At 29.2% G+C, this 27,004-nt stretch overlaps 2 protein-coding genes across 2 annotated transcripts; both read right to left on the reverse strand.

The window, feature by feature from the left end:
• Positions 1-2,987: 2,987 nt before the first annotated feature.
• LOC125076110 lies at positions 2,988-4,476 on the reverse strand. Its single transcript, XM_047688073.1, has 2 exons — positions 4,354-4,476; positions 2,988-3,581 (listed from the first exon to the last, which is right to left on the reverse strand). The coding sequence occupies exon 2, from the start codon at positions 3,578-3,580 to the stop codon at positions 2,993-2,995; it is 588 nt and encodes a 195-aa protein (XP_047544029.1). The 5' UTR covers position 3,581; positions 4,354-4,476; the 3' UTR covers positions 2,988-2,992.
• Positions 4,477-8,068: 3,592 nt separating this feature from the next.
• Positions 8,069-10,603, reverse strand: LOC125075850 (catalase). Its single transcript, XM_047687661.1, has 2 exons — positions 10,450-10,603; positions 8,069-9,733 (listed from the first exon to the last, which is right to left on the reverse strand). Exons 1-2 carry the CDS (start codon positions 10,504-10,506, stop codon positions 8,267-8,269), a joined length of 1,524 nt encoding a protein of 507 aa, XP_047543617.1. The 5' UTR covers positions 10,507-10,603; the 3' UTR covers positions 8,069-8,266.
• Positions 10,604-27,004: the final 16,401 nt, after the last annotated feature.

Genomic DNA, 27,004 nt, shown 5'->3' on the forward strand with positions numbered 1-27,004 from the left:
CGAAGACTTATTAAATGATCATGGTTTCATTGCATTTCATTTGTCACTCATGGATCATAATCTTGTCTCGATCAAGAATTGTTTGTAATATTAAAATATATAAAACTAAGACTTCTTTATCTTTACTTCTTTGATTGGATAAGACTATATGTAGATAGTAACGCGGCTATTGCGCCAGCTAGTCGTCAAATTCCTCCTTGATATCTAATAACATACTTGATTGCGGCTAATTTGATGCAAATACATATTCTTGTTGAAATATTTAACATCTACGCACAGTCCGACCTCTTTTTAGAAAACCATTTTAACTTTAATTCGATTGTCAGTAGTAAAATGCAGCTGATCTCTCTTGATTAAGTGATAAAATAAATAAGTTATTTTTATTATCAATATGTTTCTAACCATGTAATGTTATGAGGGTCGAGGGAAACAAATATTTTGATGGTGATATTTTAACAAATTTCGGAAACTAACATATTAGTTTAATAAATGTCAGATAATATTTTATCTTTGCGCCCATATTTCATTGCATATTTATCTTCTACGTTTGATCAATTATAAAAGATAATGTTTATAGTTAAGAATAAGTTTCTATTATGTATTGTCTAGTGTCTTTTCACATGTTCTCAAAAACGTGTCTATTGATGATAGTTATTAAAAGCATGTTATCAAATAAAACAATAAAACAATGACAATATACGCTTACTATTCAAATAAATCACTAAGAATATTTTCCAATTTTAAATACAAGCTGTATTCAAAAAGACAGACAGAGATTTAGATTTTATTAGATTTATAAAACAAAAGACAGAGAGAGCTCATTCGGCAGCGACAAAACCGAATACAAATCAAATATAGTTACGTAATATTACATCAAAGGCGCTTTTACTTCAAATTATTAATTTTATTAACAAATAACAAAAAGCGTATCAACAAAAATACAAACAGTTGCACACTACCGGGAATTTATATTCGCTTTTGTTCCTCGCTCTCCGCCTGCTTTTGTTTTATAATCTGAGGATAAAATAAATAAACAATTTTTCTTTTGAATTGACAATTCACCTGTCGTACTCATTAATTATGAGGAAAAATGACGATTTGATTCTTGGCGAAGTTGATATAAGAACTTCAGAATTAAAATCGAAGCAGATGTAAGTTGTTAAGTGGAAGAGTGTTATAATAAATATAAAAATGAATTAATCAATAATTGTTTGTTTGTAGTACATACCTGCTATAGTAGAGATCGAGTCGCATAATTTTTTATGTAAATCTAAGGTTTATTTATTTTTACTTTATCTTCTAGGTTATAGATTAATTTGAATATAAGTAATCTCGGTCACTATTCGACACATAATTAAATACATTTCGAAAATTCAGACGTTGATATTTAAAATATTGTCACGACGCCATAAAAAACTAGTTTAGGTATCGTCTACCTATCAATTATTGCCATTTTTTTTAAATAATTAGTTCTTAGGTATATAACATGAGTGATAAAAAAGAATCGTTTATGTTTAACTTATAATTCTAATAAATATTGTGTAATGTGAAGGTGAGACTACCTCTAAATAGTAGAACATTTGCCAAGATAATTTTGAAATGTAATATTTTTTTTTATGTGATATTATATCTATTGTTGGCTGTACTACTGAAAATAAAATAAAATAAAAATATAAATTAACTTACATAATTTAATTGATAATTAAAGTGACAGCAATTACTAGTATTGATAATAATTATACTTGAATGTGAAGCGCGTAATTTAACAATAAATTACTTATAGGTAGACATATCTAAAACTAAATCGACAAATATAGGTGATATCTTTAAACATAATTATATCTCCTGTACATGTATATTGGTAATGTCACTAAACTTCCCCTTAATGGCTGGACTGATTTTGATTTGGTTGAGATTATTTTTGATTTAGCTGGGGCTGCGATCGGTTTTTTAACAATAAAATAAAAGGTGCCCGCTGCTACGGGTACATTTACATAAATTGAATTTGGTTTATTACGAACACAAAATTAAAAACATTGTAGAAAAACCTTCAACGCCTCACGTAACCAACAAATTGTTGACGGCCTTGAAGTTTTCGATTCAGCGCACGCTAGTGAACCCATAGAATTTAAATATGACAATAAACATCTATTGTGTAATCTGATTTTAGATTTAATAATCCGTCTGTGTCCAGAGACACAATATTTTATCTTTGTCTTTATAAAAAAATAGACAATAATCTAGATAGATTATTGACTTTATTATTACAATAGATATATATAAAAAATAATATAATTAAAATGCATATGCAATGCTCTGATTTCAAAAATAAATTTATGATAGAAATAGCCATATTAACTAAGAACTTATTAGTTGATATGGCTATTTGCGAATAACTAAAACCTTTGGATGCGTTTGTCCAAGGTAATTTACAAAACGGCTTAAATTAAAAAAGGCCAATAATTATAAGGAAATGAATGAGGAGTATTCCGAGTATTCCAAGGTACCGCTTGGTTTTTTCATCAATATCGGTTGAGTGTATCATCAGTTATAACAACTTAAAGTTCACGTACTTTTTGTTGTCTATTTTTTATTATTAACATTAATACAATTGGTGTGTGTCTGTGATTTTAAAATAACTGCCTATTTTTAGACTACCTAATAATTTAAAAAATATTTTATATTTATGGCATCATGTACGTTAAAATGACAAATTTAAAAGGATTATTTGAGGACACACATATATTTTAAGTAATACATATTGTACAGCAAGGACTCTTTATTTCTAGATAAGCTGATATTGCATGAAAATTTAGGAACAAAAGGGGCCAAAAGTCACTAAACCCGTTGAAGGCAAGGCATTCTTGAGATACTTAAATGTACTAAATTTTAAGTGTATTGTAAATTGTTCTAAAAATAATATTACTAAGATTTTTATGATATCGCTTTTATTAAGATCCTCTGCAACATGAATAGTATACAAATCTTTATTTTAATTGATTTTTCTCTTTGGTCTATTTCCTCGACTCAATCTTCGGTTTAACTGTAATAACATCTTAATAATTGGATATGATCTCCTACGTGTTCTATATCTGACTTTATCAGTACCCAAAATCGGAGTTTTCTCGTCGCACCGATTCGATCTTGGAGACAAATTAAGATTTCGATTTCGATATTTATTGTTCGAATTTTTATATTGCTCTGCACACTTTCTGTTCTTTAAGTCATCAATTTTAATTAGAATGTTCTCATTTTGTTTCTTAATATGATCAGTTACGGATTTTATTTGTATCAAATCATTATTTAGTTTCGGTAGCTGGATCTTGTTGACAAGTTCAAGTTTCTCCGTTAGTGCATTTATTGCTTTGAATATCGTATCTGGTTGAATTTGGTCGTTTATGATTTTACAAGACGGTTTTTGACACATGGCACAAATCCAGTGAAATCCCTTATCACCACATTCTAGTTCTAAATTCTTTGTATTGCCATTTATACATTTAATATGAAATCTCGACTCACATAGGCCACACTTAATACCTTCACAACTTCGTATTGATTTTTGGCATCGTTGGCAATGCATCCTAAAACAAATCAATAAAATCATTTACGATGTTCTCATAGACGTGCTTCATGGCACAAATCTAAAGAATTAATGCAAAGTTAAGCACACTAGGTAGTGTGCATAACTTTGCATAAGTGTTCATGCCCAGACGAGCATGAGCACTTTATACAAAACATTGAGCGTTGAGCTTTGGCAATGTCCATATTAACTAAGAATAAAATAATACAGTAAAACCACGTGTTAATTATGAGAAACTTAAGTGATTGTTTAATTTGCCCCGTACCCTTGTAATAAAAAGCTAATTTCGACTTTGCATAGCAAAAGTATAAACGATAAGCAGAATGCTTCGGTCGTCTATCAGTGGCTAAAAAAGCTGTCAATCTGCTCGGAATTCCGGTTTGAAGAGTGAGTAATCACCACCACACTATGGCAAACCATTGAAACGATAGGCAAAAGGGACGTGACATCTTAGTTCCCAAAGGAATGGTAAATATTTCATATTTCAATCTGTTGATGCTAGATTGATCTATTGAGAGTGATTTACTGACAATGTAAAGGAACACAGAAATAAACAAGCGTAATGTACAGAATTTGGCAAAAAAAGTAACAAAAGCGAGTATCTCGCTGGCATACTTGGAAATAAAACGATCCTAGCCATTTCAAATAAAAATATTAGGTAATGAGCCAAGAGAAGATTTTTACTTTGATATTGGTACCTAAAATCCTATTGGACAAACTCTATCACTACTAAATATGGCTACAAGTAGTACATAAGGAATATATGTATTTACTTCAGTATCCTTCCCACGCAATCACCAGAGATCAAATATATCGCTTAGGAACATAGGAGATCTTTATAATTTTGCACCTTATTAACTCCTTTTAGACTCATACAAGACCCAAAATATTAAACATTTGTGACGATTAAAATGAAGATACGATACAAAAAACATACGATGCACTATGTCAAGCAGACTGAGGTTAATTTACACAAATTTAACATTCTATGGTAAAATATATTAATTCTAAAAAATAATAATAATAATAATACGATTGGTAAGTAAACTTTTTACATGCTCCTGAAATTCTTTAACAATAATAATTATTCATGTCATCTGTCATCAGCCATAGTCAAAAACCATATAAAAAAGGTTTGAACTGTAAGTATGATTATGTTTAGTCTATTTAATTTCATATTTTATAATGCAAGTATCAATGAATGCTTTAACGCTATTAAAATAACTGTGCATTTAAGCGAACATCATCATAATCTATATGAATATTTTATAGCCTTTTTGTAGACTTCGTTCGTTTGAAAGCGATAGTCTAAGAAACTACCACTGCGATGAAGATATTGGCAGTAGTCCAGTAGAGATTATATATTTTTTAAGTTATTTTATTGTTTTCACAGTGGTGCCGTCCGTGCCGTTGTTGTAACATATTTATAATTTGATTAACTTAACTATTAACTCATACTCAACCCAAGTTCCGGCAACGATGTTACCGACCTAACAATAGACTTAATTGGCATGAAGGCATTTTAAAGAAATTTATATATTGAATGTTGAGTCTTAATACAAATTCTGTAATTTTATGTACCGAAATTAATTAAAGATTTTGTGAGAAAATGAGATAAGTACTCATAACATTGGTACAAGGAACGAACAATGACTTGTTACTCCTGTTTCTCGACTGCATAGTCAGTAAGCCTTTTATATGACAAAGGCGGCTTAACAACAGAGTCTCAGAAATTAAGCAACCTGCTTCTATTGCTAAATTATTTCATTTTTGCTACTAATAGTTAAATGGTACAAAAATTCGGCGGACAGTTAAATGGTACACCCGATGTCAAATGGTCACCATCGACCATAGCCATTAGCACCGTTAGAAATATTAACTATTCCTTAAAACACCAATGCGCCACCAATCATGGGAATAAAGATTTTATGTGCCTTATGCCTGTAGTTACATTGGCTTACTCACACTTCAAACCCGAATATATAAAAATACTAAGTATTGCTGTTTAGCGATAGAATATGTAAGTGGTGGGTGGTGCCTACCCTGACGGCGTTACGTAAGTAAAGTAAAGCTTTGTGTAAACAAAGCCATACCGCCAAGTAAGTACTAAATCAAAAAAAAGATAATATAACGCTTGACAGTGCAAAATTATTAAACTAGTGAATGCATGGATGACAGCGTACCTAGTGGATAAAAGCAAAATCTTACAATAATGAAATTACCTCAATTTTTTTCTTATTTACAATTTTATAATCAATTATAAAATTTTAAAAACCTGCTAACATTCTTTCGCTAGTTTTAGGTCAGAAATTTTTCAGATTTTCTTTTCGGAACAAATGATAGTTTTTACTTTGGCTATGAATAATTAAAAGCTTAGACAGATAAATGAGACAGCTGATGGGCACCACTAACTATAAAAGTTATTTTAATTATTTACGACTCCTTACATCGCCAAAGCGCTAAAAACTTGGACTAAGAGGTTATGTCCCTTGTGTCTATACTTAATGAGTAACTGACTAAGTACACACAGCAATACTGTCTTGCTTTGTGTAGAATATGGGATGAGTGAGTGATACCTACTCAGACGAGCTTGCACAAATCCTTACCGGATGCCATGAAGTAAAAATTAGCTATTGTAAAAGAATTACTCCTTCATATAATAATAGTATTTTTCATTCCATCTGGGTAGGTAGCCGCCCGATTCTCTGGTAAAATTTGAGTTAGTAGACTTTTGTATGTAACATCGGTTAGTGCAACTTCCAAACAGCGTTCAGTGTTTAATTCATATACTTTAGTTATCAACACATTTTCGGACTTAGGATTTAGATCGCTATTTAGATTTAAATAATAAATTGTTTTTTAATTGTATTTAGAACAATTATTGTATTGTGCTAATTAAATCAATCTAATTATTATAAAGTCATCATCTATTAACATAATAGGTATAATACAGATACATATATGCTCGCAGGTAAAAGTAATATTGGTGCACTTTCTACTACACAGGTTACATCGATATTCCGATAAATACTTAACAAGCGCAATAGTCATAATGTCCTCTGGATGTATTTTACATCAACAGATAAATGTTTAAAAATAATCTAAATGTGGCGCTCCTGTTGGCGAATAGAATAATTAAATAGTAAGATCTAGTTTATTATTAACATCAATCAACATGCCATCTATATTATATATTTATGTACTACTACAAAATGAAACGGTAGTTCTGCTACTCGCTACTAGGTGGAGCTATATATATAAATATATATATATAGTTTTGTTCAACATCTTTCTTAGGTGTACTTCTTAAAATTAGTTTTATTTATAAAACTGTTTCAAGTATTGTCTAGTAAAAAGTTATAATAAATATATTTTCATTTCCTTAAATATTAACAGTGGTTAATTTATTAATTCGACAATCAAATCGAATTTTATTGAAAAAAAACTATTTTATAAAATCAACGACATTTACATGTTATGTGCATATATTTACTATACAACACAAATAACATATACCTTCACAATTTTTAAAAATTGTTCATCACAAATTTATAAATTTCATAATCAAAATGTAAACAGCCTCTTATAAATTGTAAAGTATTTCCTTTTGTTAAGATAAGTGTCTTATCTTTTATTTAGTACTAATGAAAATACTGATGATACTCAATTATTTCGTTCCCTTGCAATAAAATAACTTTTTACAAATAATTAGTTATATTTCAAACATATGGAACACGTTGTATAATAATCTAGTCCGGTAAAAATGTAGTTCAGGGTTAATGCAACTTACAAGTACTAAACAAGTAGACATATGCACCTACCTGTTTATACGCATTACTTGCTGCTCGTATCCGTTTGCTGTAGAGTTGTGGTTCGCTTATAATTGTAATATAATTATATATCTTTTCAAATTAATAGTTATTCAAAAATTATCTTTTACGCCATAAAATAATAAAATAAAAATATTAAGATGATTGCAATTTTTTAAAAAGCAAATAACATTAACAATAGTTGAAAAACGTTTAAGTAATGATTTCGATTAGGTTCTTATACTTATACTAATTTAGTATTATCACTGATTTTTCTATAAGAATATAATTAAATATTTTTTCGATTATTTTTATTAATCACTTTTACTTTACACTTATATATGAAAAGACCTCAACCCAATTTTTATACCTTAGAATAACTTTCGACAAGGCTAACGTGTGAACAAATGCTTAAAGGCAACTGAGTTCATTATATAGTTCACCAAGCAAATTTCGTTTTTTGATTCAACTAATTATATTCAAATAATACATTTCAAAAAGGTGGTTTTAAATATTTTTTTTTTATTAAAATATTAAGCATTACAAATTATAATTAGAGAAATACGAACAATTATATTATAAGGATGATTAAAATCATGGGTTGCATTGCCTTGCAAATAAAATTAAGATTTTGTTATTGTCTGTTTGGATAATTAACAGAGATCAATAAAATACAAGATAACAATTTAAAAAATTTATTGAAGCCTACTTTAAAATAGGTGTGATTATATATGTGTGTATATATATATATATATGTATGTGTAAAAAAATTATGCCATTATTGTACCATATTTCCCAATAACAATATTTATTATAAAAACAGATTTTACTTAAATCTATCTTAAAATAGCACCTATGATCAGTCCCCTATTGTGATTTACAAGTTGGCATGGTATTTTTTGTATGGTCCGAGTCCAGCTGCTACCTTACTACCAAGGTCTGGATGAACCTGAGTCAGCAATTTGATTGCACGCTCTTGAATAAAACCAGCAGCATCTTTCAAGTTCCCAATAAGATTATTTACAACACGCTGTTTTTCAGCATCGCTGAAGACTTTCTTGTACAACAAGCTAGCCTGTGAGAAGTTGTCTTCTGTTTGACCACTGTCATATCTGTCAACATCACCACTCACATTGTATCTTGGTTGAAGACGTTGCGCTCTGGGGCATTCCTGGGGTCCAGAGAAAGAATTAGGGAAATAATTGGGTGCACCTTCTTGGTTACACATTGTCTGTGGTCCATCACGTTGGTAATTAGATACAGTCACACGGTATGGGCAGTTGACTGGTATCTGAAGGTAATTTGCTCCAAGACGGTGACGATGAGTGTCACTGTATGCAAAAAGACGTCCTTGTAACATCTTGTCAGGTGATGGCTCAATGCCAGGGACCAAGTTTGATGGACTGAAAGCTATTTGTTCAACCTCTGCAAAGTAATTTTTGGGGTTCCTATCCAAAACTAATTTACCCACAGGAATAAGAGGATATTCACTGTGAGGCCAAATCTTTGTCAAATCAAATGGATTAAATTTGCAGCTTTCACCTTGAGCCATTGTCATGACTTGAATGTAAAAAGTCCAAGAGGGGTAATCACCCTTTCCAATAGCATTGTAAAGATCTCTAATAGAATAATCAGGATCAGAGGAAGCAAGCTCAGCAGCTTTATCTACAGGTAAGTTCTTAATACCCTGGTTAGTCTTGTAATGGAATTTTACCCAGTGAGCTACTCCTTGAGCATTAACAAGTTTGAATGTGTGGGAACCATAACCATTCATGAACCTATAGCCATCAGGAATACCTCGGTCACCAAACAAGTATAGGAGCTGGTGCATTGTCTCTGGTCTAAGAGTCATAAAGTCCCAGAACATATCAGCATCCTTCAAATGAGTTGCAGGATTTCTCTTCTGTGTGTGGATGAAACTTGGAAATAGAGTAGGATCTCTAATAAAGAAGATTGGTGTATTATTTCCAACAAGATCCCAGATTCCATCATCAGTGTAGAATTTAACAGCAAAACCTCGAGGATCACGGACTGTATCTGCTGAACCACTTTCACCTCCAACTGTAGAGAATCTGACAGCAATGGGTGTCCTCTTGCCAATATTCTCGAAGACTTTCGCAGCTGAGTACTTTGAAATATCATGAGTTACCTCAAAGTATCCAAAAGCACCAGCTCCTTTAGCATGGACTACTCTTTCTGGAATACGCTCCCTGTCAAAGGAAGATATCTCATCAAGAAACTGGGCATCTTGAAGTAAGGCTGGACCATTCTTTCCAACAGTTTGAATAGCCGTCTTCACTCCAACAGGTGCACCATATTTAGTGGTGATATAACCTGGTGAATCCTGTAAAGAAAATAAAAAGTCATTAACCATTCAAAATATTATACAATATATTCTATAAGTAATAGTTTATAAAAGATTTTTTTTATTTCATAATTCAATATTTAATATTCACAGATATAAATGAATATAAATAGAATGGAATAGACTGAGGTACGCATAGCATTAATTTGCAACAGCAGAGAATAAAATATGAGGAAAAATACAAAACCATCATTAATGTTAATTGAGATGTAACATGACTTTGATATTTTTAAGAAATATGCAAAAGCAAATTATTTACTAAGTATTTTTTAATCCACAATATTAAAGAAGCACTTAATTTAAAATTATTTAACAGTCATTTTAATTGGGTCTTATCATTTATACTTTCATACTTGACAAACTGTTAACATAAATCTGATAACAAGATAGTAAATCAACAATATTTTAAGTACCTATGATAATATATGCCAAAGTTCATACCAGTATCACTGTGCAAGTTTTCAGTATAATAAAAAATACAAAATATAGCATAAATCATAAAATTTTTGCATTGCAGACTCGAGTAAATAAAAAAGAAACACTATAACTTAAAGAAATTTTATGATAAATGAACATATTATTGATTTAATTCCGAAAAATCATTTACTGAGAATTATATTATCCAAACACTATTTGAATTCTGCAAAAAGTAAGTTAAATTTTGTGCAAAGCTAAAACCTAGGATAGAAACTTACCTTAACGGATTTCTTGTAATCAACAAGTTGATCAGAAGCAGGGTCTCTTGAAGCCATTTTGTTTTAATTTGTGTCCTCGGTAGACGGAGCGACACACTGGACGCGTACCGTGATCACAAATACTAAATGGACGCTTCACCAATCCTTTATATAGAATCGGTAATGATAAACAACTATCGCGTTTGAGAACGATGAATTTAATTATTATTACATTGGAGCAAAAGCAAAACTGTCAGTTGTTACAAAAAAAATGAACAATACTTCTATTGGACAATAATTTGATCACTAATCATTATTTATTAATATTTTTTATATCCGTGGACTTTTTTCTTTCTTTTCCTAGCGTGTATATAGGTAATTGATGATATTTGGTACAAAAAAATATGTGAAATTTGTGAAATGTGACATATGGTGTGACTTTTTAAGTTACACTTTTTATTTTACAGATTAAATATCTGATGATCATAATAATTAATATTTACTTTTAAGATATCTAGTTCCAGTAATGTGACAAATTAATAGATACCTAGGATTAAAAACAAATATTTCCCTGATTAGCTGATGAAACATTGATTGAATATGATTTGTTATAGGACATATACGTATAGAGGCATTTGGGCACATTATTTAATAAAACCATATCGTCTATTTACGCTTATGTAAATGTCGAATATTTTACCACTTCATCAAAAAAGTATTGTGTTTCTAAAAAATATTTTTATTGGAACTCATCCTAGTGAAAATAAACACTTTCTCTTCACCCTTTTAAGGTGTGGAAACATTTTTTGCCTTCGATTTTGTAGTTTCTGGATGCCTCAAACGAAATTACATCATTATATTAGAAATACTGCCCATTAACTTATCCCTAAAAAACAGAAAATAGTTTAAATTGACATCCTAATAAATAATAATAGCCTACGTTTTTCTTATCCAATTATAAAATATACAAGCCATCGTTGTTTTTATTGTCTAGATTATATTATCTTTTGAAACTGAATATTTAACAAAGCTAAGTTTAAATATCACATCAATTATAATGTATTTATTTTTTGCCGTTTGTATCAGTAGAGTGTTTATAGTTATTAGGTAGTATTTTTATCAGTAGAAAATTGCATGATTGCGAATTTAATTCTTAGCGTTCTACCTTTAAACCAATTAATACAGTAGGGCTAATTTTTCAATATCCTGTTAACTTTAATCTTAACAATAATTTTTTTCTTTTTTGGCAAAAACAAAACAAAACTGAAAAATAGTAACCGATAAATATTAATTGGCAATAGTAAAATCTTCAGTAAGATATCAAATAAGATTTATATTAACAGAATCCTAGCTTTAATTATATGAGAAGTATAAAAGAGAAAATTTTAAATATATGCAATATATTTTAATGACAATACCAAAGAAAACTAGTATTATTATATTAAGAGGACTACAAGAGCTAAGTGCCCTTGAGAATCGCACGCACACACTTACAAAATCGACAAAAACGGCAAGCCCGTGTACTAAGGGTTAAGCGAGGTAACGAGATTACGCCCAAATATTCTAATAGATGGCGTCAAACCGAGCGACGTAAGATCAATCATAAATCTCATAAAAAATAGATAGGACAACAGAATTATTTTTATTTCTTTCGATGTTAGTTAACAAATTATTATAAAATAAAACTGATTCAATTAAAATTACAATATTTTTGTTTATATTTTGTATACAATAAAATAGACAGTTAGTTTTAACCTTTTTTTACTATTATTTATATTATTAGACCACAATTAGTTCTTATACTAAATATTGAAACATACCAATTTTTAACATTTTATAAAAGTTTAATGATCTATTTATATAATAAAATCGTAAGTGTTCGAAATCTGTAGTGTAGTGACCGTGGGGTAACATATAGCGTAGTATTTGTTCGTTTTATTAATATTGGTTCATAAAGAAAAAATATATATTCAATTAAAAAAAAAAAATCTAAATATTTACTAGAAAAAAATGTTGTCAATTCGATTTGGTTGAATCATTGATGAATGAAAGGTTAATCATAATAGGTTTAATCATAAATCTCATAAAAATAGATAGGATATTAGAATTATTTGTATTGCTTTAGACTGTTATTCGAAAATGATTAAAAAATAAAACTGATTTAATTAAACTTAAAATATTTTTATTTATATTTAGTATTACAAAAAAAACATTTAGTGTTAATTTTTTTTTAATTTTTTTTATTTAATTTCACTTGTATGTATTAATGTTATTACATATGTCCTGGAATCTTGGAATAAATATTACACCCACTTTCAGCTGAAAGTTGGCTCACATATTTAATCTCGATGACAATGCACGATTCATGAATTGCTGCTATATTCAATCTAATATAGCGGACGTTACAAAAAAATTTAAATTTATGAATTACGTACAAATGACACTTCTAAATATTCTAGTTCCCTGGTTCACAACAATTACATTTTTTTTGTTACGACTTTACTTTTTTTTATTATTATTAAAATTAGTTCATACATAACTTTAATTCTTATTATAAACAATCGATAAAATTAAACTCTTACGCAATATAAATAGCTTCCGTGTTATTGTTTTCGACTTTCTTTATTCTGTAAAAAATAAATATATGTTAGTAATTACATTTTTATTAATTATAAAATTATGTATTTAAAAAATATGTATCTTAATATGTCATAGTAGTTATAATGAAAAAAAAATACTTCGAGTTCATGGGGATCGAATGTAGTCACTTGATCCCCATGAAAGTCAATTGATGTTTTCCTTCCTTTGACCAAATACTCTATCGTAATTATTAAGAATGGCTCGAAAAATCTGATTATATGCGAACTGATTGCACATTTTTCTAATAGATGTTTTCAATATTCATAATTTATAAAAAAAAAAAAGGTTTACTTATTAAATACTCTTACCTTTTAATATCGTTCATATGTATGTTCGGCGCTTGATTTATATAAACGTTTTTTAGTTTTCCTCACGCGTTTCACTTTATTTCCCATATTTACACAATTAAAATTTATAACAAATAATATAATAAAAAAACAAATGCCTAATTACTACTACACTATTTTAACTTAATATATTTATTTACAAGAAAGAATAAAATTTATTATAAGAAAACATGAAACAATGAATTTACAATTAAAATTACAAAAAAATATCTCGTAACGTAATGAATGATGCGGCGAAAAGATCGACACGTCTGTATAGCATCAGGCCTCGGCCGACATTGTCTGTACACGGCGTTTACGCACACATGCGTACGCATTTTGTTCGAAAATAAGAATATCGGATTTAAAAAAAATCTATTGATTTTACTAAAAAAAGTGACACCCAGGTTAAATAGTATATTGCTTGTAGAATAATCTGACAAAAAACCAGAATTATGGAACGTATATAAGTATAGTTATTATTGATTAAAAGATCTTTTTAGAGGTAACTTTGTGATTTTTTTCTATCGTACCAAATTAATTACATCATGTTTTCAAAATAACAAATACTTAGCATGTATCCTGAAGATTATCATATATTTTTTTCATTTGGTTTACTGCATTGGATCATATACTTTTTTGCATTATAAAACTTGCATTTAGCTCATGTAGTCCCCTTAAGCAGTAATTGTTTTTAATAGTTTTATCTTTACTTGGTGCACAAAGCCTTACCAACTGGTAAGGTCCCGTTTGAGTAGTTACCACCAAACATCATTTTACATTCTAACGCATAATAGCAAAACCTAAAAGGTATTGCTGTGTTCTGGTTTGAAGGGTAAGCGAAACAGTGTAACTACAGGCACAAAATACATCTTCAATTATCAAACAATCATCAAATCTTAGTTCCCGGGATTTTCCCGCGTTCGTTATAATATGTGAAACGTGTATTTCTTAGTGTCAATGTAGTGGTGATCACCTCTCACCATCAATCAGTTGGCCCATTTGCTAATCCACCTTAAGTTTTTAATGTCAATAAGAAAAAAACCTTAAAAATAATAAACTAAACATGAAAACCTTAGAAACTTAAACGTGTTTTCTTCCATGGAAGATCGTATTATTTTTTTATTTAATATCCTTTCAATCGAAACCCAAGAAAACTATCAGTATGTAAATAAATTACTTATAAGTACAATCAGTACGTACGTCGTACTCTAGCAGGATAGATGTACCTACTTAGTTATAGTGCAATGCCCGCCGATGTAGAATAAATGTGTTCTCATTACACAAGGAAAATAAACATTCCTGTTGCAATACTTGTTTTATATACCTTTATGTTACTTTTACGCTACGAAGAGTTAATTCTATAATTAATGTGCTATTATAATAAATATACCTATTTAGAGGTAAGGTTCTAGTTAACACCTACACAGTCGATTTTCGCATCCTGTAATTTTCTTCAGGTTAGGTCAGTACCTACCTAATACCTATAAATAAAACTGACAATAACACCGGTGCTGTAATGTTCTTATCAAATTAAACAATTTCTAAAACAAACTCACATTATACAATATCAATACAGTATCGGTAATTATCGCATTTTTACTAATTTATTTACTTAAAAGCGGTAATCATCTATAAAGATTAGTCAAATAACTTGATAACTTTTCATTAGCTGAATATTATACCATTACGAGGCCTAATCATTATTTCCTGTAAAAACAATTGTTTATTTTTTTATTAAAGCATGAAAAAAAATAATGTTTTAATGTAACACTTTTGTTTAATAAAAACTTTAATCTTACATATCTAATCCTATCATAAGGCCTTGTAATGACTAACTGATTAGTGCCTAAACAATAACACACAGCGACATATTATTCGCATGGTAATATAAAACGGCACAGTAAAAAAGGATTTTGCGAAATTTACTATTTTTAAAGGCTTACAAACACATTGCACATCCTTTTGCTAGATTATGCCGTTTGACATATGATGTTATTTATAATAGTTGTATGCCCCGTCGAATCATTCTATAATATCAAAGTAAAAACATAAATTAAAAATTTACGAAATGCTGGTAAAGTTGAACGCGATATATGTATTTAATAAATCCTACAATTAATTTTAAAAGTATGTCTATGAAGTTCACCTTCACCGCTTAATACCAGTGTCAACTGTGTGACAAAAGCGAACTTCGATGCACTTGCAGTATCACACGTATGCCATTAGGAATTGGGTACTACTTAGTTACTTAAAGCCTAAAGGAGATATAATATACTGTCACATGTATTTAATTATATACTACTGTTCTCATTTCTAATTATTGTCTAGGTTCCATTTACGAACATTAAATTAAAAAAAAATCTTAGTTTGTAAATAAGGCTGTGAAACCTAAAAAAGTAAGCTAAAAAAATAAAAATAACCTAATAATAATACTTATTTTTTTACTATGAATAAAACACGAACGAAATTTTTTATAACTTTTCCTAAGACACAATTCAGACCTCTGATCATACAAGAGAGCAATCCTAGCTCATAATACGTCAAGCACGTTTGATATATTATGAACTAGTAGCACTTATGTAAGTATGTTTTCCTATATGTACATAAATTATTAGAATATATTATGTCAAAAAAAATATAAATTTTAAATTAAATTATATAAATTTCATCTCTCAATCGTATATTAATGCCACTTATTTTACCATGCAATTCTTAAACTTATTTTATCTAGTGTGTATATACAGACATAAGAGTGTTATAACTAACGGCATGCGATTATTTCCTTTTTAACTTTTTTCTGATGAGGTTTTGTGTCATCTAATTGTACGTTGATGGTATAATTCCACAAACCTTCAAACAACTACCATGAATAAATATAAACAGATTAACGCAGAGAATACTAATATAAATCCGCAAAATTGTATATATATCTAAAAAAGTTCAAAAAAGCCACTGAATATTTTGACATAAAATTTGTACTCAGTGTGTTATCGTCAATCAATCATAATCGATACAAATATTATAAACGCGAAAGTAAATATGTCTGTCTGTTGCTCATTCGCGGTCAAACCACTAAACTCAATTTGATAAAATTTGATTAGAAGCAGGCTTGAACTCCAAGGTAGGACAAAGGCTACTTTTTATGGCTGACATCTGACAACCAATGCCAGGGAAGCCGCGGCCACCAACTAGTACAATATAATACGTTGTATAACGAAGCCACAGCAACACGTGTTTGTTTATATTATTGTATGATTTATTCCACGTTTTTTGTTTTGTTGAAAACTAATGATTGATAGAAAATTAAAATGCATTCAAAAGCAAATGCAAACAAGCAATTTAAGATAAAATGATTAATTATTAAACAAAACAAAGATTGATGATGAAAAATAAAGAATTATCACCGGGACTTGGGCATTACATTATACATAATTTTTTCACGAGCAATTTGTAGGTACGTATTTGAAAAGAGGGAAAGTATTCTCTTAAAATATCTTAAAATATTTAACTGCACTCAGTCTCATTGTTATAAAAACTGATAGATTTGAATACGATATTAGAAAAATAACTGTTTATAAGTTTCAGTAGCTATGTCACTTATAGTTGTTAGCGACGTGACAGTGGAGTACTAAATATTACATATTATAACACAAATTAGCACTACCGTTTTTAAGGACGCCAGCGAATGAATAATATGAAATAAATTGAATTATTCCTTATAAAATGAAATTATCATTAAATAAGGAGAAATACAAAAAATTAAAATAAGTACATTTAATTTACCCTATCGCCTATTATTGAGATATTTATGATACGTATCATTTTTATTACTCAAGAATTAGATATAGGTACTCATCATGAATGGATAAAAAATCATCACTTCAAGTCATACATTTATAAAACAAGCGATTCAACGGAAACAATTATGCCTCATTATGCCCATAGTTTCCACTTTGTGCGCATTTTGTATTAGTTATATAAGTACATGTAAATAAAATATTACATTACATTTCACAACATAGTCGATTCTCCTTTGGGTAGGTTTCTCTCTATAGGAAAGATTTAATTCAAGAGAGAGGAGTAGCACCAGTGACAATATTAATAAACTCAGTTTGTAAAAAAACTTCAGTACAATTCTTTAATATATTTATAATAGCTTTTGCCCGCGACTTCGCCCGCGTTGAGATTAAAAGTATTTGAAAAGTCTTTTTTAGAAATTTTAAAGGAAACAGATTCGGTCATACATTATTTTAGTATACTTTAACCATTTACGCAGCGCACGCAACAGAAACCCTCAAAAGGAATAATTTTCCCCCATTTTTCATTGATACTCCGTTATTGATCGTAGCATAATGCTATATAAAGCCTTCCTTGATAAATTAACTATCTAACTCTGAAAGATTTTTTCAAATCGGACCAGTAGTTCCTGAGATTAGTGCGTTTAAGGAAATAAACAAATAAAGTCTTCTTCTTTATAACATTAATAATAGTACTTAAAAAAATATTTTTTTACTATCATATGCACTTACATGCGCTAAAATTATTCCACTACATTATTACGTTATTGTGTTATGAATTATGTAGTAAGATATTTCCTCAGTGTAAATAAAAATATTAACAATTTTCAAAATAGATTTTTTACACAAAACATCCGATTGGATTATCAATAAAATTCAATTGAAAAACAACGAATGAGGCGAATAAACAAAAACCGATCATTCATAAGGTATTCTTTCATTATGTAAGTGTGGATCGGTCGAATTATTAAATTATTTTATACTTACTTATCAAATTGTATGTAAGATATCTAAAATTATAACTCTAAATCCTCGATAAGATTGAAATTTAGCTGTTAAACTGTTACTGATAAAAATGATAAATAATGGTCTTAATAGATAATGAATAACAATACTCTATTTGCATTCAAATTAAAAAATACTATCACGATGTTTATACTGCTGTTAACTGCAAGTATTAATAGCATTTACGAAATTTTAAAAATCAGCAGTTTGAAACCACACAGGACCTCCATTAATCACCTGTTGCTATAAAATATAAACCAATAGTGTATTGCTCAGTGTTCTTACTTGGTGGTAAAGCTGTGTGCTAGCCCATCTGGGTAGGTATCACCCACTCATCAAATTTTCTACCACCAAACAACAGTACCCAGTATCGATGTGTTCCGGTTCAAAGGTTTAGTGAGCCAGTGTAACTACAAGCACAAGGGACATAACATCTTAGTTCCCAAGGTTGGTGGCACATTGGCGATGTAAGGAATGATTAATATTTCTTACAGCGTTATTGTCTATGGGTCGTGACCAATTACCATCAGGTGGCGCATTTGCTCGTCAGCCTACCTTTATCATAAAAAAAAAAAACTTTGAAGGATGAGTAAGAGTGTAAATATTCGTACCAGGCACAAGGAAAACGAAACCTCATACATATTCCATGATTGAAGTTATAAAAAAGGGTAAAAAAAGAACAGTCTATATTTTTTTAAAAACTTAAACTTAACTAAACTATACTTTAAAATATGATGCCAGGAAATTGCATTGTAATGTCAACATACGATCCAATCAGAGTAATATCATACCTTACGATTTAGTTTAGTATCTTAAAATCAAACTAATTACAAATATATAGTTAAGATACTTAATATGTTAACGTTTATTTAACTCGCGATGAACTAAATTAGTGTGAGTAGGTTAATTATTCACACCTTGACTGATAAACTAAATCGATATAATATTTTTAAAAGGGTCTAGTATTTTTTTTAGTAATTTTATTTATTAAAGAAGTTACTCTGTATATAATTATTAGATTTGTTTTTCTTATTCAAATTTGTCTCAATAAAGGTCACATTCCTCTTTGATCTAGAGATCAGGTTCAATGCATTGTTCCCTTGTCCTTTGGTGGAGACCTAATTTGTGGTAACGATTGCTTATCTCTGATGCATCCTAATTGTGAATGATGTGTCTCTATATCATATCAGATAGTCATCTATGTTGCCTATATCAACAAAGCCTGGTTCGAACTCAGCGTGGTTTTTATGACTTGACTATTTTAACGTCAACAACGAGGACCAGAGCAAAGTAGGGTAACTGAAGAATACACACGGTGACGAAACTTTTTCATAGACATGATTGGACATGGTCACAGTATTGCGGAGTTTATAAAAGAAAAGTTATAGAAATATTGAACTTAAAGAAAAAAGTTACTGGTAATTAAACAAAATGTCCAAAGGACAATTGCCAGACATTAACTTTTGACTATTATACTTACGTTATTTTTCTGAGTGAAAGAAATTGCTTGTAGGTGAATGATTCCTATTCATTCAATATGTAACGTAATATTTTAGACCCCACCTTAAACAAGCATACAGTACCTACCTATATTTTATTTAATAAGAACCTATAAAGTAACAGTATTTTACTAGGGTATTAACAATAGACTGCTTACCTATTTTAGTTTTTAATATATACTATACTTATACATAATACACTTATATTAGTAATAAAGAAGTAGTTAAATTTTGTTTGATTATTTTCTCCAAATTAACTCAAGCACTATTACGACGGTAAAATATAATTTATGTTGCGCATATTTTGAGAGGTAAGTCTTAAAGTTTTTGGTGACGTACGAGCTTCTCGAATACCCTATCAATGAATATAATTTGCAAAACTTTTATACATCGAAATGTATTATACTTATTACTAAACATTTAAACTTCATGACTTAAAAATTAAAGTGTTAATTAAATTCGTCGCTATGCTAATCTGTACAAGGTCAATGTTATTTGCAAGTAAGGTTAGCAAGCGTATTTACGATTACGTCAATAAAATTATGTTACAGTTTTTGCTATATATATATAAATCATATCATCAACAAGTCTTCGCCTTAAATTTAAATTATGTAATGTTTTCCTGACCTATTCGATTTTATTTGTATTTGTCATCATCGTCCTTGGATTTATTTGGGAATGATGCAATTTACTTTTTACTTTCATTCCATCTATATCCCCTTATATCTCTAGTAATATCCTTAGATATTGGATTTTTAGGATTTCCTTTCAGTTTATATGTATATACCTGTACTATGTCTATACAAGAACTACGAACTTGCTTTTATTAAAACGAATAATACAATAAAACACGTCCATCGGTGACATATTTTATCATTCGGAAAAAAATATATAATTAGGTAGGTATGCTAAAAAACCAATATTCTCGAACACTCGATAACCACTAGCGTGGAACGGCGTGTAGTGATATCTCTTTCGATACGAGAGGGAAATATGAAATAATGATAATTTATCCGTACGACTTAAAATATAAACTTAAAATATACTTTAACAATTTATTCAAATACTTATTTTGAATTTAAGTTTAAATTTCTCTTCATTTATAATAAACTACCTGTCTCCACGGCATTGAGGTAAAATTATACTTTAACCCTATGACATTGACTAATAATTATATAGACCAATAATCTTATTATTCAAACGAAACGTAGCATAAGTAACGAGCTAATTTTAATTACAATATTGTTTTCACTACCAATTTTAGAGCTATTCTACAGGAAAAAACTACTTCTCGAAATTCACCGTAGAACTCGGGTGTTTAATGTCAGAATCTCATATAAGACATTGACTATAATAATTAATTATAAAATTTATAGGATACACATATCATCAGGCCTATCAGTAAGTAAGTTTAAGTCGGTTAAATTTATACTGTTAGTCCATTTTTACAGTGTAGGTATATAATAACTTTAGTAGTACGTATCAATATCTTGTAGATTTATTTTTAACTGAAGTTAAATGATTTTATTCGCATTTTTTTAAACATCATCACAGATTTTTTGTACAATTTTATGTAAACATTTGAATATATTAAAATACTTTTGACAGCGCTCACTTTCAAAGCGTGAATAAAATAAATTGAAATATTGCCCACGTAATTAAATACTCGGTAACTTTAGTAAAATAATAGCACAAGTTATTGTTAGTTTATTTACATACGTAATTTATATTATATTATGTATATTCATTTCATTTAAGAAATTACCAAGAGTAATTGGATATACCTAATGAATAAAGAATTTAAATTATTTCTATTAAATCAAATCAGATAACAAAATCGTTAAATATATAGAACAAACAATAAATCCAAAACGTCAATGCAATTAGAAAAAATACAAAATTGTTTATCGTATAAAGATTAATGAAGTTATTATATTATCTAATTGGTAATTAGTATATAAATGTGTTATCAGCATTTAATGTTCAAGATAGTTACTTTTACTATATATTATTTAATATGTGAGTTGTGGCAAGGGTCTTCGTGGGAGTGTCCGATGAACATGTAAACTACGTTATTAATATATCCTCACCAAACCGGTTCGACTTGTAAACGTCACACATTTTTTTCCGTCTTCTAGACATAGGGTTTGTAAATCAATTTCAGTTTATTAAAATAATAAAAATGTTTAATATTTGAGAATTAAATCCAAAAACCTTCCTCCTTAATTTTCCAACCACGAATTTGCATCCGCTTTCGAATTTGTATTCGCTTTTGTTGGTTCAATATAATGTTCCCCGTGCTCCATCTGCCATTTGTTTTATAATCTGAGATTATTCCCATAGCTCCGCATTGTTTCTCTAACGATTCCTTTCTCCTCTCCTATTCGAAAATCTCCGCTGTAGTTCTCAGGGCACCTAGACTTACAATTACAGTATTATTTATAGACTTAAAATTACATTATCATCAGTGATGACAATTATGTTAGCTAGTAACTGAATACTTGCTATACAATTGTATACCTTTTATTTTAATCTGTTAAGGACTAATTAATTTAATATAGTCCTCTCAATCCATCTCGACGACATTTCGGCAGGTTGACCCCAAAAATTTTACAGATGGATAAAAAATTTACATATTATGATATTTTTTTCCAAATATAAACAAAATCACGTTTATCAAAAGTTCACAAGTTATCTTTTCACCAATAATTTTGAATGTTATAGTAACATAATTGCTTCAATAATTAATACATTTTCAGCTTACTTTTTCTTCCAAGATCCAACATTGTAGATACAGACAGAGGTAATTGTATCAAGTGCGGGATTAAGCAAGCGCGGGGCCCGTAGTATTTTTTTTTTCAAAGAGCGCAGAGTTGAGGTAGCCTTGCAAATTATAATTACAAAAAACTGATGGTACTACACAAATCATTTAAAAAATTACACTCACGCTGAGATGAGTGGGATTGAATATGCGGGGCCCCTTTTCACGCGGGGTCCGTAACAATTGCTACTCCTGCTATGTGGTTAATTATATATATAGACTGATATAACTATGTAAAGCGCATTTTTTTTATTATTTTATATGACGTGATGTAGGTTCGAGATCTCAATGTTTGCACGGAGGAGATCTTGATCTCGGTTATTGATACCTTTTTGAGAAATAATTTCTTCTTATTTATTTTCATAAGGATAGATACCGTGTGCATAATAAACTTTATTATTGGATATCTAGCCAACATCTAGTAGACGGAGAGACATCAAAGACACCATTGACGTTATTGGACAAACATTTCTATCCTGACAAGTATCATACCTTAGTGCTCCGGACCTGCAATCGTTTAAGCTAGCTGCTAGACAAACCACATCATTTGTTGTAACTTATACACAATACAATGCTGACGTAAATATATAAGAGTACATTCTATGCAGAAACCACAAGCCGATGAATCAACGCCAATTATAATAACGTAACAACCTATTACTAGATATTTATTAAGAGAAGATTAAGAGCGTAATAAAGTAATTCTATAAATCTAACTGAAAAAAAAACTAAACCAATAGGTAAACATAAAATTTATACCAAAGTCAAAGACAAAAATATTTTTTCAATATGTGTTACACTTGATTATTGACAAATACTTCATTATAGAGAATAACCGCTGAAAGAAACTCATACGGGATATATTTTAAATTTTATATTATACAATTATTGTTTTCATACAATAAATATATTTTCGTCATTTGAAATATTTAGCGCGTTTCGAATAAGTTTTTAATATTTAATATAATAAGTAGCTACGCCTCGCATTTATATATCTGAACATCTACAGAACTCTCTTAGATAACGTTCTTTATAATATTCCAAGTCGGGACACGTCGCAAGACTCACAGTACTTAAGTCATAAACAAAATGGTAAATAAACAGTATTTTTGAGACAAATATATGGGAAAACTCGCAAAAATGTTGTCAAGATTAAGTTATCGACCTGTGGTTAATGAAGATAGTTTTAAGTTTAATATAAGTATATTATTTTTGGATCCTTATAATGAATCCTCAACCGAGGCAGCATGTTCGCGTAGGCGAAAAAGACCTTTGTTAGAATTAAAAAAAAAAAGAGTTAAAATATATTTACATACTGTATAAATCAGCATTATATTAGCATTTCCTAGGAGAATTTCATTTTATATTATTTTTAATTCATATTTGTATATATTTTAGGACTTAATATTAATAATTCTTACCTAAATTAAAAAAAAATGACACAATGTACTTTTTTGAAACGTGTGATCGTGAAGTAGGTAATAAGCGTTTTTAGAAACAAACTGAATTAGTCATTTTAATTGGCAAGAGGGCAGACAAGGCGGATATTATTACTTGAAATAAATTTTCCTACACTTCAAAGTACTTCAGGTTTTTATTGATATATTATTTATATTAGTGACGTGGGTACTGAATGCTAGTTACAAATAGTCCGTTCGATTTTTTGTACTAAATCGTACTTTGATGAATTTCACGATCAGTTTTATTCAAGTGCGAGGCTCGGAAACAGGTTTAAACATAAGCATAGCATATACTCGTCAATTTCTGATGTGATTTAAATATTTATTTAAATAATATACCAATTCACGAGGTCCTCTAAAAATGCACAATAATATACGATTAATATGTAAATACAGCTAATCGAAAAGTCAAGATGAGGTTATGTGCAGTTTTCTATAGATATCTACATATCCTAAACGTCTATTGTTGCTCTTGCTAATGAATAAAATCAATCTCAGAATAAGTTAAAAATTATAAGACTAAAAGCATCGTGAGAATAATGGAGTTTTTTGTTCCTTAAAAAGATTGGATTCTTGTACTAAATACCTGAACCAGATTTAATTTACAAATATTATAAATTGATTATTGTATGTAATAAGTAAGTAGGCAAAGTTTAAACTTTTGAACTTCTTTCAAATAATAATGCTGAAAAGCATCGTTTTAATATTGTGCACTTAACACATATATCACATATTGCGAGGATGTTTATTCTTCCTAAATTCGTATAAAATAATTTACAATTCGAGAAACCTATCCCAAATCGAGTTGATACCTATAGTACGGCAAAAACATCTAAATTTACTCCAACATACTCTTTTAAGTTTGCAAAAAAATTCTGCAGAATTTAAATGGGATTTAAAAACTGTAGGCAATTGTATAAAACAAAACAGGCAAGTTTTTGTCTTAATTAAAAATTCCCATCTCAATTCAACAATCAACATTCTGAGTAAGTCGTATTTGGAAGAAATACTTTTTATTATTTTATGAGTTTCTCATATAAGTTAACTCCTTATCAATTAGGTATTAATGTAACAACAGAATTACTGCTCTATTTGAAGTTGAAATGTTCATACTTAGTATTACTAAATTATGTATACGATGGCTTTTCACCTGTCACCTTTACAGGTCTTGCGTAAAATTACAGAAGAGGCCAGTAATCGAATCATCTAACTGTTTATTAATAACATGTTTCTATAGATATTTTCTTAAAGAATATTTCATAATAATGACAAATAACAAAGGTCGCAAGACGAGACAGGTTAAAAAATATATAAAAATACAAGGAAAAACAATAAAATATACATATGTATTTTTACTATTAAAACAAAATACAATATTTTTTTAAATCACCTGAGTATGGTGCTCAGTTACTTTACGAGTACAAGTTTCTCCCAGCGGTTTCGCGTTTAGGGTGATGTTGGTTAGTGACCCCATGACTACCTCTGTCCCCTGACAACCATGTATGTAAAATTTCATGATGATCAGTTGGGTAGTTAAAACGTGAAAGCGTAACAAACACATTTAGAAAATCTAATATTATATTGAATGAAATTTGGATTGGAGTGTACTTTATAAATGTACCTTAATTTTATAAAATAAAATGTGTTCACGTTAATATGAAGGCCTAGGAACTACCTACATTTTTATCTTAAAGACAGTTCAAATCATAAATCTATTTACCCTGCAGCCTAAGTTACTTCAAAAGAGGAGTCAACTCATCTAGACACGCGGTAGCGTGTCAGCCAAGTACAAGTGAGATCTAAATGGGTTCCAAGTACAATGGTTCTTCCTTAATTTATTTATAACTACATGACATATCATTTCTTCTTATAACTTAGGATAATATATTGTTGCCTAAGGTTTGACTTGGCTAGTTCTCATATACAAATTATATTATATTATATTATAGCTTTCGCAAGTTCTAAGCCTGTTACAAATGAATTATAAACACAAATTAAGCACGCAAAAATTCAATGGTACTTGTCTAGATATGAACTCGCAATATCTGGTTAAGATTCATGTTTTCTAGCGACTGGGCCATCGCAGCTCTTAATGTACGTTAATACTAATGTTTTTGATGGGACTTGACCTTACTTTAAATTAGCTTATCCGTAATAACGGAATTTGCTAATATTTACTGTAAATATAAATAATAGATAATAATAACATCACATTACTAAGTTGTGATTATAAAAGATTATAGAATAAGAAATTATTAAGTTTTTAACTTTGCAATGCATTTACATATACTAATTGTGTGTAAATAATTTAATAAAAAAATAATGCCAAGTCGTCGAAACTACGTCAACGATATCAAATAAAAATAACATTTGGTATTTTCATGCTGGTTATCAACGAGATTATATACAATAATTATTTATAATATAACAAATAAAATATTACGTAAATGTCATATTTAATATCGGTGGTTTGACCTGTTATTATAATGTATGTATGTATGTATTCATGATATGACCCACCATGCAATTTTATTTATCAGTAATGATAACAAAGGAATAACATTTCGCTCATTATTTGATTAATATAGATTTAAATTTAAGTTTATTATTAACATTTTATTTTGCATTACATTTATAGAACATACTCAGAGCATATAGTGGAAATGAGCGGAATATGTGAACGCACAATATAAGGAATGTGGACTAATAAGTTCAGAAGATGAAAAATCAGGCTAAAAGACTGCGACTTAATGTAATTTCTAAATTGTTATTGGCCTCGCTTATAAATTTTGTTTATTAGATTTTTAACTAAACACAGACTTCTTTATTTCTGGCTTAAAAAAAAGACACAGCATTGTCGAACTAATCAAACACAAAACAACATATATAGGTCAAGACGTATATTATTTAAAACTTGTTTCTTTGTTTATTTTTATTATAATTATAAAATAAAGTCCACAATACTCCTGACACCACAGCAAAGTACGTTTATTACGAATATGGTTTTTGGACGCAGTGATTCAAG

This window comes from Vanessa atalanta, chromosome Z (genome assembly GCF_905147765.1).
Source record: "Vanessa atalanta chromosome Z, ilVanAtal1.2, whole genome shotgun sequence".
In the NCBI taxonomy this organism is placed as follows: domain Eukaryota; kingdom Metazoa; phylum Arthropoda; class Insecta; order Lepidoptera; family Nymphalidae; genus Vanessa; species Vanessa atalanta.

Bases quoted from the DNA above. Each gene is read 5' to 3' on its own strand.
- LOC125076110 (XM_047688073.1), bottom strand. From the start codon at position 3,580: ATGCATTGCCAACGATGCCAAAAATCAATACGAAGTTGTGAAGGTATT.
- LOC125075850 (XM_047687661.1), bottom strand. From the start codon at position 10,506: ATGGCTTCAAGAGACCCTGCTTCTGATCAACTTGTTGATTACAAGAAA. The intron at 9,734-10,449 runs GTAAGTTTCTAT...TTTTCTTTACAG, and splicing joins ATTACAAGAAATCCGTTAAG to GATTCACCAGGTTATATCAC.